General features: G+C 42.4%; 1 protein-coding gene across 1 annotated transcript; it reads left to right on the top strand.

Annotated features, from left to right (window-relative positions):
- Positions 1 to 4683: 4683 nt before the first annotated feature.
- Positions 4684 to 6383, top strand: LOC124672830 (palmitoyl-acyl carrier protein thioesterase, chloroplastic-like). Its single transcript, XM_047208996.1, has 6 exons — positions 4684 to 5043; positions 5213 to 5346; positions 5441 to 5554; positions 5660 to 5846; positions 5925 to 5993; positions 6091 to 6383. The coding sequence occupies exons 1-6, from the start codon at positions 4684 to 4686 to the stop codon at positions 6325 to 6327; spliced, it is 1101 nt and encodes a 366-aa protein (XP_047064952.1). The 3' UTR covers positions 6328 to 6383.
- Positions 6384 to 11023: the final 4640 nt, after the last annotated feature.

Below are 11023 nucleotides of genomic sequence, written 5' to 3'. Positions count from 1 at the left end.
GCCTTGCAAAGTTGGAGCGCAAAGAAGTTTCGAGATAGTAAAGAACTGATTGTATGGGCTAACACATTCATATGCCTATCGGACCAAGCTGAAGATTGTAGGCTACTGTGATTTCAGGAGAGATGGTTAAGGAAAAAAACTTAAAAAAGAAGCTACTAGGGTTCTACGCCGTTCAAAGGAGCATGGCTTGTCAGAGATCCCGTATGACATAGCTTAGCGCTGGTTATGCAAACATAAAAGTATTTCCACATTCAAGTAAGTCACATGAGGAGAAAAAAACTCATTGCAAATTTGTAGGATGGGATAGTAATAGTGTAATACTCTCCTCGCATGAGGAAATTGAACACACATTCAACCTGTTCCCTAATGTTCCCTAATGTTTATTCGTATATGCTGTAATAATTTGGGTAGACTTTATCCTAATCTGTATGACAAAGTTGATAAGACCAAGTTGGTGTGTGATGCATGTGAGTATGGGAAGCTTACTAAGAGCTCTTATGTACTATCTGAAAATAGAAGTGTGCAGCCACTTCATACCATACACTCTGATGTTTGGGGCCCTAGTGGAGTTTATTCCATTAATGGATATCGCTACTTTGTAACCTTAATTGATTGTTGCACTAGAACCACATGGGTTTATGTACTGAAACACAAGAGTGATGTTTTTGAATGCTTTAGGGACTTCCATAAATTAATCATGACTCAATATGATGCATGTGTTAAAATATTGCGCACGGACAATGGCACTGAGTACGTAAACAAGAACTTTGATGAATATCTCTCAAGTTTTGGGATTCTTCATCAAACAACTTGTCCTGGAACTTCAGAGCAAAATGGCTTAGCTGAGAGAAAAACAGACATCTTTTGGAAGTAACTAGGTGCTTGATGATGAATATGAATGTTCCTAAATATTTATGGGCAGAAGCTGTGATGACAGCATCCTATTTGATAAATAGAATGCCAACTCGAGTACTTGATTACAAAACACCCATAGAGTGTTTGACAGGAAAAACAACATATGTGGTTCCACCAAAGGTTTTTGGATGTGTGTGTTTTGTGAGAGACCATAGACCATCAGCAGGAAAACTAGATCCTAGAGCATTGAAATGTATATTTGTGGGTTATTCTGGGACTCAAAAAGGCTATAAATGTTGGTGCCCAATAGAGAAAAGAATGTTTGTGAGCATGGACGTTACGTTCAGGGAAAATGAGACATTTTATGGAGAATCTCCTGATTTGACTAATGTATTTCCCGACTTATTTACTGATGATGCTTCAGTTTTAAGACATGAGACAGGTGAAGAAGGAGCAAACATACAAGTTACAAGTGAAGATGTAATTATCGGTGTAATACCAAGGTACGTTTCAAATGATAATCAAGAAAAGAACTTAGCAGAAGCTCACCAAGACCCAAGACAGGGGGAGGAACTTGAACTACTAGGAGAAGAGCCAACTGATGCAGAAATAATTACGGATCAAGAGAATCCAGAAGGTATTTCAGTGGTGCCAGACATTGATCATGCTCCATCTACCTCGGACACCAGTAATCTCATGTCTTCCTATGACGATTTGGATGTACCCATTGCATTGAGAAAACCATTACGCACTACTAGTGGGAAATTGCCTTCAAAATTTAGTTCTTATGATATGTCAAATCATGTGTCATATTCATCTATTGGTCCTATGTATAAAGCATTTATTGCAGCCTTGGACTCGACAATTCATATACCACATGATTGGCATGAAGCGAAGAAGTACCCTCAGTGGAGAGCGGCCATGTTAGAGGAAATGTCGGCTCTTGATAAAAACCACACATGGGAAATATCTACTCTTCCAATGGGTAAGAAAGCTGTAGGCTGTAAGTGGGTTTTTACAATAAAGCATACTCCTGATAGGAAAGTTGAAAGGTACAAGGCTCGGCTAGTGGCTAAAGGTTACAGCCAAACGTATGGAGTAGATTACGATGAAACATTTGCTCCGGTAGCTAAGATGAACACCATCAAAACTCTAATTTCTGTAGCGGCAAACCGAAGGTGGAAGTTATTTCAACTTGATGTAAAAAACGCCTTCCTTCATGGTGATCTACAAGAGGAAGTCTATATGGAAATCCCCCTGGTTTTAATACTAGAGAGACTGAAGGGAGAGTATGTAAATTGAAGAAATCGTTGTATGGTTTAAAACAATCGCCTAGAGCTTGGTTTGGAAAATTTAGAAAGGAGATTTGTAATAAGGGCTTCTCACACTGATCATACCTTATTCTACAAGCATAATCAGGGCAAGGTTGTTATTCTAATTGTATATGTTGATGATATTATAATAACAGGCAATGATGAACAGGAGATGGTGCAGCTAAAGAAGGATTTGGCGAAGTCCTTTGAAGTCAAGGATCTGGGGTACCTTCATTATTTCCTGGGAATTGAAGTGGCATATAGTGCTCAAGGTATTTACCTCTCTCAAAGAAAGTATGCTCTTGATTTATTGAAAGAAACTAGAATGATGGACTGTCAACCGGTTTCCACGCCAGTTGAACGAAATCATACTGTACAGGCAGATCTGGGAGAACCGGTGGATAAAATGAGATTTTAACGATTAGTGGGTCGACTGATATATTTGTCACATACTCGACCTGATATTACATATGCGGTCAGTGTAATAAGTAGATATCTTAAAGGTAGTCCTGGAAAATGAATTTTATTCTCCCGGACTAGCCACATGAATGCAGTCAATAGAATCCTTCGATATCTTAAAGGTAGTCCTGGAAAATGAATTTTATTCTCTAATTATGGACATCTTAACGTGGAAGGATTCACTGATGCAGACTGGCTTGGGAGTATTGATGATAGAAAATCTACTTCAGGGCACTGTGTATTCGTGGGTGGGAATATTGTTAGCTGGCGAAGCAAGAAGCAAAGCGTGGTTGCTAGATCCACTGCTGAAGCTGAATTTAGATCAATGGCATTGGGCATTTGTGAATTAATGTGGGTGAAAATATTGCTCTCTGAATTGATACTGTTTAATGGCGTGCCATTAAAATTATACTGTGACAATCAAGCTGCCATCAATATAGTGAATAATCCTGTTCATCATGATAGAACAAAGCATGTTTGGATAGATAGACACTTCATTAAGGAAAAGTTAGATGCGGGAGTCTTGCAAGTGGTATATGTCAAGTCATCTGATCAACTAGCTGACATTCTAACCAAGGGCATTGATGGTGTATCTTTTATGAAACTATGTAACAAGATGAGGTTATGTGACATCTTTGCCTCATCTTGAGGGGGAGTGTAGAAGGATATATTTATAAGTACTGAATGTACATAGGACTTACCTGTAACTTTTCAGGTGTAACATATAGAAGAGAGAAGTATCAAGAAAAAGAGAGAGACAGCCAGAAAACTCCCGAAGCCTCCTCTGTCCCCGGCGGCTGGTGAAATCCGGCGAGATTTTCCGGCGGTTTCAACAATTACACAATGATCGCATCCTATTAAATGGGGCAAGGCCAAAAATCTGGCATGGAGTGGTTTAAGGCAAGGTGACCCATTATCACCTTGCTTTTTCATAATTTCGATGGGTGCTCTAAGCTTGTGTTTTATAAATCTGAAACCTGTGGGTTGATTGAGCCTCTCACAAATGAACAACCTATTCCCTAATGTTTATTCGTATATGCTGTAATACCGTAAGGTACGTGCTCGATGTTTTTGGAGTGCCCTGAACTCTGCATTGCATAATGGCAAAACGCTCAATTTCGCCTATATATCGTGATACTTTGGTGATTGAGGAATTGAGTTGCCCGCTAGATTGTCATATTTAAAATGTGCCTATCACTTATTTGGGATTTCCACTCTCACTTTGGAAAGGCCTGGACATAGGATTTTGAAAAATTAATAGACAAAATCAGACAAAGGTTGGCTTCATGGAAAATATATTTGGAACCCCACCTCTTTTGATTATGTAGGAGAGGGGCGACCATGTTTTGGGGAGCGCTCTAGCATGACTGCCATCTTCCCAGACACTGCAGCAGAAGACTCCTTTCTCAACGACTACTTTACCGATGTCGATGGCTTCTTCATCGACATGGCCACTGCTGACAACACCGCCAACGCAAACGGGTCTTTGTCTGCACTCTGCACCTTACGTGTTTCTATCCCTTTGGTTAGGGATTTGGTTTCATTTACTTGCAGATCGATTTGAAATGTTATTGCTATCATATTTACAATATCTCGTCCATAGTTTCATGAGTATTTTGTAAAATGCCATTATCATGATTGTGTTGATTATCATGCTTTATCTGTCATATTTCTGGATTAAATTTTGTGAAAACTTGCTTATACTTTCAACAAGGTTTGGTGGATCCAAGTATCAGAAGAGTCCTTTTAGGTGTAGCAGTTTCTAATTGTTCTTAGGTGTAACAGTTGGCAGGGCAGTTGAGCTAAGTACGTACCATATTTGGTCACCAAATTTTCGCGACTGGTCCTTATCTGGGACTAGTAATGTACTAGTATAAGCTAGATTATGTTCACTCGTTATGTACCACCACACAAAACAGGATTGCATAAACTTGATCCTGATTTTTTTTTGCTTCCCTTCTTGTTGGTTCCTTCCGAGCTATTCAACTCAAAGCACACCATTTCATTTTCATATAGAGCCACTGACGAACAAAGTGGCCACGCATCAATAGCATTAATGGCCACGCCGGCGTCGCAATCCACGGGGCGAATCACACAGCGTCCATGCTTTTTTGGCAACCCTGAGAAGACGAAGTCCAGCATATTGTCTGTAGGGAGGTGCAACAATGGTGGAGGCCGTGGTGGCAGGAACATCAGATGTGCTAATGCAGTTAATGGAGCCGTCAAGATCAATGGAAAGGCGGCGAATGTTCGCAGTTCAGCAGCACAACCAGTTACCGTGGACAGCGACGACACCTTCAGGCTAGGCAAATTCGTGGAAGGAAGGCTAGTGTACAGGCAGAGGTTTGTGATCCGATCCTACGAGATCGGGCCTGACCGGACTGCCACCATGGAGACTCTTATGAACCTCTTGCAGGTATGTATAGTACTGTAGTATATATCTTCATAAGCACTGTTTTAATTTTCCGGTACATATCGCATTATCCACTCGGTACCAAACTAGCGTTCTGTCTTTGTTTGTTGCAAAGGTTTCTGCATTTAGAATATGTTTCTGTCTGAAGTTGACTACTCGTAAATTAACGCAGGAGACAGCGCTGAACCATGTAATGAGCTCTGGGCTAGCTGGGGATGGATTTGGGGCAACACGGCAGATGAGTCTCAGGAAGCTCATCTGGGTCGTGACAAGAATCAACATCCAGGTCGATAAGTACAGCCAGTGGTACCAGCTCCTTCACTCCTCTAGATCGTACTGAACATTATCCGTAATTAATAAAATCATCAATAAATATATCACTTACAATCTCTGACCATAGGGGTGATGTGGTCGAGATCGACACGTGGGTTGCATCGTCCGGGAAGAACGGCATGCGTCGAGATTGGATCATCCGAGACCGCAGAACGAAGAAAATGATTGCAAGAGCTACAAGGTAAATTCACCTCTTGCTGGCTTCGTTTATTTGAGATACATGTACAGCCAGATTCATCCAACAATGCTTGATCGACTGATGCCGTTTGATGATTTATGGATGCAGCAACTGGGTGATGATGAACAGAGAGACGAGAAAGCTGTCCAAGATCCCTGAAGAGGTCAGGGAGGAGGTGCTGCCCTTCTACCTGGACAGGAACATCATTGCCGGTGACAACCACAACCCCAGCCCCAACCGCAGGATCGAAAAGCTCACCGACGCGACAGCGGAGAGCGTACGATCGGGACTAGAAGTAAGAAGACTCGTTGAATCACATGTTCTTCCCAAAAAAGTGAAGTTTTATTCCAGAACTATTGTCTTAATTCTCCAGCCGAGATGGAGCGACATGGATGTTAACCAGCACGTGAACAATGTCAAATACATCGGGTGGATTCTGGAGGTACTCCTGCCCTGTCGCTTGCTTCTAGCAACTATCATATCATTTCTGAACTTTGCCGTGCAATATATCTGAATTTACACGTTCCATCCGTGCGCAGAGCGTGCCACTGAACGTGCTCGTCGAATACCACCTGACGAGCATCACGCTCGACTATCGCCGTGAGTGCCGTCAGTCGCAGCTCCTGGAGTCCCTCACCACCATGTCTTCGACTGGGATGCTGTCGCCGAGCCTGTGCAGCGGTGACCTGCAGAGCACGCATTTGATCCGGCAGCAGGACGACAAGGCCGAGATCGTCAGGGCGCGTGCAGAATGGCGCTGCAAGGAGCACCACTGAGCAGTTGAGACGCTTTTATGTGTAGCTTAGTCGTGTAATATCTTTTTCCTCATTGCTAGTTGCATTTTTTCTCATAACTAGCAAGGTGGCCCTCGCAAATGCAAGGGCAACATCTCAAAATGCTATCTACTTTTAATGATTCACTTTCTGTGTAATGTTTTATATGTTATAACTTTATATTAGTAATGCTATATGATCATTAAAACTACCAATCCTAGTGTTGAATGAATTTTACCAAAATGAATTATTTTTAGTTGCTACGTATTCTTGGCTTGACTGTCAAAGGCCTTGCAATATATCCGTTGATATATGTGTTAGTTCGCTTCGTGTTCTATAGTTGGCACATATGCATGACTTGCATAAATCTAGAGAAAACTGCTCATATACTATTACAAAAAAATTACTCATTAAATATTTTAGAATAAATAAAAATTCAAGTATTACACAGCAATAAGGCATAATACTATAGTTATGCAATGCATTACTTCGCGGGGGTTTCTACGTTCAAATGATTTCATTTTAAACTATCATATTTGCGACTACAATTGTAGTCATGAACATGGCAATGTTCCAAGTGATGTTTATTTTACTGTTATGTGTCTCGCTCAATCTGGCAATTATTCTTTCTATGATTCAGATCATGTACATGAGTTCTGGCTTGAAGTTGCCTTTTTTACTTCTTGTTGTTTGAAAAAAAATTGAGAATAATATTTTTCTGGAAACTTTTATTTCCGCACGCCCGGTCCTAGGAAATTCTGCGAACCTTGTCATAATAATCTAGAATTTATTATGTTTTTCCATAGCTGAATTTAGACGTCATGACATGTACAAACTCCTTAGTCTGTTCCTATCATTTCTTAGAGTAATATTTTTTTGGAAATTTCTGTTTCCTCACGTACGGTCCAAGGAAATTCCGTGAACCTTATCATAATAATCTAGAATTTATTATATTTTTTCTATAGCTGAATTTAGACGTCGTCATATGTACAAACTTCTTAGTTTGTTCCTATTATACCTTTGAGTAACATTTTTTGGAAACTTCTCTTTCCTCACGCTCAGTCCGTTGTGGGGACCTTATCATAATAATCTAGAATTTAGTAGGTTTTCACAGCTGAATGTAGTATGTTGTTATACAAACTCCTTAGTCTGTTCATATAGTTCCTTTTTATGTGTCATTCTTTTTTATCACTCACGTGTCGCATTGAGTTGAGATATTTGATTTTTTTACACGAAGTATTTTTACTCACATCCATTTAGGATTACATGCACACACGAAGAGAGCGGTTTAAAATTTTGGAACATGCAAATGTCCCATTGAGCTGCGATATGTCTTACTATATTTATAGTTGAATAAGTAATATAGTTAAATAATATAATTTTGCTTACATATATCACATTTGTAGTCTACCCTGTGCTTACATGGACACGTACATGTCTAATTCCTTTGGAAACAAATCTAATTGTCTAATCTATATCTAACGTATGACTGTAGGACTCCTTTAAGGAAATTGCTTCTTTATTGTTGACATGGAAGATAATCAGTTTCTATTTTTATGTGGATTGGTTTTTTTTCACATGGACGCTGATCGCTTCCTATTTTTATGTGAAGCTTTCCTATTTTCCTACCCACATTGAACGTGTAAGTCATGTAAGTTGTGTACACATATTTTTTTTCTTGAAACTGCCTCTTATTTCTTTTTGTTTGATAGGTTCATCTGTGGACCCAAATAGCTTTTACGTACCAGATCTTTACTTTCCTTTTACTTTGATATGTTCACGTGTGGATCCAAATAGTTTTTACGTGCCATATCTTTACTTTTGTACACGTCTATTATTGTACGTAACACATCTTATCTTTTAATCTCAGACGTTAATTTTAAAATCTTTGGTTTATATTTTTTTAGCATATGTGGACTAACCTGGTGCCTCGAAAAAACACCCTTATTTTGGTTTTAGTATATAATAGATTTTCGTCCTGGCTTCGCCGTTGTCTGGTGTGTTTCAGTGCGAGTTTATACACTGTTTGCTTCCTATTTACAGAGCTTTATTTAAGAGCTAAAATTGGATTATATTGGTTACCCCTTCTCTTCCATAATAGCATATTTTTCGATAAAGGGAATATATTAATATCAAAACGATACCAATTACAGCCAGCCTCTGCAACAACGCACCGCCCTAATGGCACTACGGATGCACACAGCCAAAAAAAGGAAAAGAAAACTAAGAAACAAAAGTCCCGCTACAGTATCTCGGGCCTAACAACAGCAATACATCCACCGCCAAGACAACACCTGAAATACGGACTCTCCAAAAACGACGCCTCCAAGAAGGAAACAGGTGCGCTAACACCATCGTCGCCCGATCAACGATCTTAGGTTTTCACCACTGAAGATAGTCCCCGCTCTCAAAACAATGCCTCCAACAAGGTCATTGCCGGGCACAACCAGATTAAGGCCGGACCTTGGGTTTTCACCCCGAAAGGTAGGACTCCGAACTTCACCTGTATTGTCGCCCCCACTTTCATACCGCTGCTGTGAAGCCCGGAACACCAAGCAAGTCCCTCAACAACGCGGAGACTTGAACCTCCCTTAGCTAGTCCTCCCTCCGGCCTTCATGAACTTCTCTTCTTCCGACTTTCATCATGGATCCATAGTCACTTGATGTCAACACAGAAAAAGAGCTTCGCGCCGCTCCCTCCAGAACCAATCGGCCGGAATAAAAGCATGGGTGCGCACGACCGAATACCACCGATCCAACAAACTCCAGGCAAAGAGCACTGTTACATTCGCCGGCGGAGCCTTCCGAAACTCAACACTCCGGCTAGATCACGAGTCCAGGCCTCCGGTAGGTCTTCCTCTTCACGCAAGAGAGACCCTAGAGGACCACCGCCTTTATTCAGGTCGGACCCCCACGTCGGCGACCATCCCGGGCTGGCCACTCCAACCCTCCACCGGCGACTCCGTCGCCGGCTTCCAAGCATCTCCATCTTGCCGCCGGAACGCGGTGATAGATCGAAAGATCCGCCACCACCAACCGCAGGCCAACCCTCTCCGGCGAAGAAGAGGGCCACCTCCACCATCGTACCCAAGGCTGCTGCCCCGGACGACCTCGTGTCGCGGGTGAAGCCCGAGATCGCCTCCACTCACCAGCGAAAGTCAGGGGGGAAAATGGCACAGGCCATGAGCCTGGCCGCCGCCCACCACCAGCCCCTGCCGGAGTGCTGCGGGAGGAGGGAGGCCGGCGCGCTGGCCGCCGCCGCCCTCCCCCGCGCCGACCGATCCACCAGGGGAGAGCCGACGGGAGAAGGGGGCGCAGCGCAGGCCGCCGCCGCCCAACCCATCCACGCGCCTGCCATGCGTCGAGGAGGGAGATTCGGCCGCCGTCCACCAGGCGTCGACGAGGAGGGGCCCCCGCCGCTGCCACGCCCCGTGGGTCTTTGCCCCGGCGGCGCTACCGGCGGCGGCGGCGGTGGTTAGGGCTGGGGAGGCTGGGTGCGGGAGGGATTACGGGAGGCTGTTATTACAATTATTGTATTATCGGTTTAGGGTTTTAGGTTTTAGGGCATGCCACAATATTATCGCGATATTTGGGTACTGAACCCTAAACATCCGGTTGCAAGTTGTATGAACCTGAACAACTTACTCATTAGTTTAAACCGGTGGAACTAGGCTAAGCAATATATTTATCTTTCAACACTCTCTCATATCTAGGCTATTTTAGTTCTTACCTTGGATTCGATGTATTGCACAAATCTAGGGTATTTTAGTTGTTACCGTTTGTCTAATGGTTATTCTTACTCTTACATCTTTCTTGAGAGAGAATTTTCGCACCACTATCTACACGGTCTATACTGCATCAAGATCCATGCTAGCTTTTTTTTTCTCTCTCAAACAACTTCTCATTTTTGTATTTGTCACATCACATAATTTTTTAACTTGACATTTTGAAAATCACTTAAACATAACAACTAGAATGTAGGTAAAATATTTTGATTTTTTCTCTATATATATATTTTTTAAGAATTTATTTTGAATTTTAAAATAATTAGAAATTTAAAATTGCAAAAAAATCCAAAATGTTTTTCCTCCATTCTATTTGTTATTTTTGAGTGACTTGCAAAAAACAAATCGAAATATTACATAACTTGGAAGATACAAAGACAAAATGGAAAAATGTGTAGGTGCGCTCTCCATTCAACTTTTCCCATCTTTTTTTGCGAATAGGACACCGACATTAAAAGAAACAGCGAATAGTACAAAGCACCCCAAGAAAAACGAAAATTACAACGAGATCCTTGAGAAGCCCTTCATCTTCGACCTCTAGACCATGTCGATGGCGCGCCGCCGCTACCGCTCCTCCCTGAGTCGGCTTGACGTTGTTGGTTGCAGGCAGAAAGTCGTCGAACGAGTCAAGAAAACCACATCTGTTCTGAAGACGAAGAAGAAGGATGAACTGCCGCTGAAGCTCCTTGACGGTCCGTAGATCTCCACAGCCAGACCAAAAACTCGAAGACGACACCACTCTCACAAGCCTCTCGATGTTGCCGCCGAGATGGGGTTCAAGCCGGGGAGACCTTATTGCACGAGGCGGCGCCACCACCACCTGAACGCCGCCCTTACACACTTTGACCCTAAAAATGGAAAACGGAGCCCACAAAACAGGGGTGGAGCCCTCCCGCTGACGAGTGCCGCGATCC

The sequence above is a fragment of the Lolium rigidum genome, chromosome 7 (genome assembly GCF_022539505.1).
Source record: "Lolium rigidum isolate FL_2022 chromosome 7, APGP_CSIRO_Lrig_0.1, whole genome shotgun sequence".
NCBI lineage: Eukaryota > Viridiplantae > Streptophyta > Magnoliopsida > Poales > Poaceae > Lolium > Lolium rigidum.
The sequence above is the reverse complement of the archived record's forward strand: the minus strand, read 5'-3'. Positions and strand labels throughout refer to the sequence as shown.

Excerpts from the sequence above, each read along its gene's own strand:
- LOC124672830 (XM_047208996.1), top strand. The coding sequence starts at position 4,684 with ATGGCCACGCCGGCGTCGCAATCCACGGGGCGAATCACACAGCGTCCA. Across the intron at positions 5,555-5,659 it reads ATGATTGCAAGAGCTACAAG|CAACTGGGTGATGATGAACA; the intron begins GTAAATTCACCT and ends TTATGGATGCAG. Across the intron at positions 5,847-5,924 it reads GCGTACGATCGGGACTAGAA|CCGAGATGGAGCGACATGGA; the intron begins GTAAGAAGACTC and ends TTAATTCTCCAG.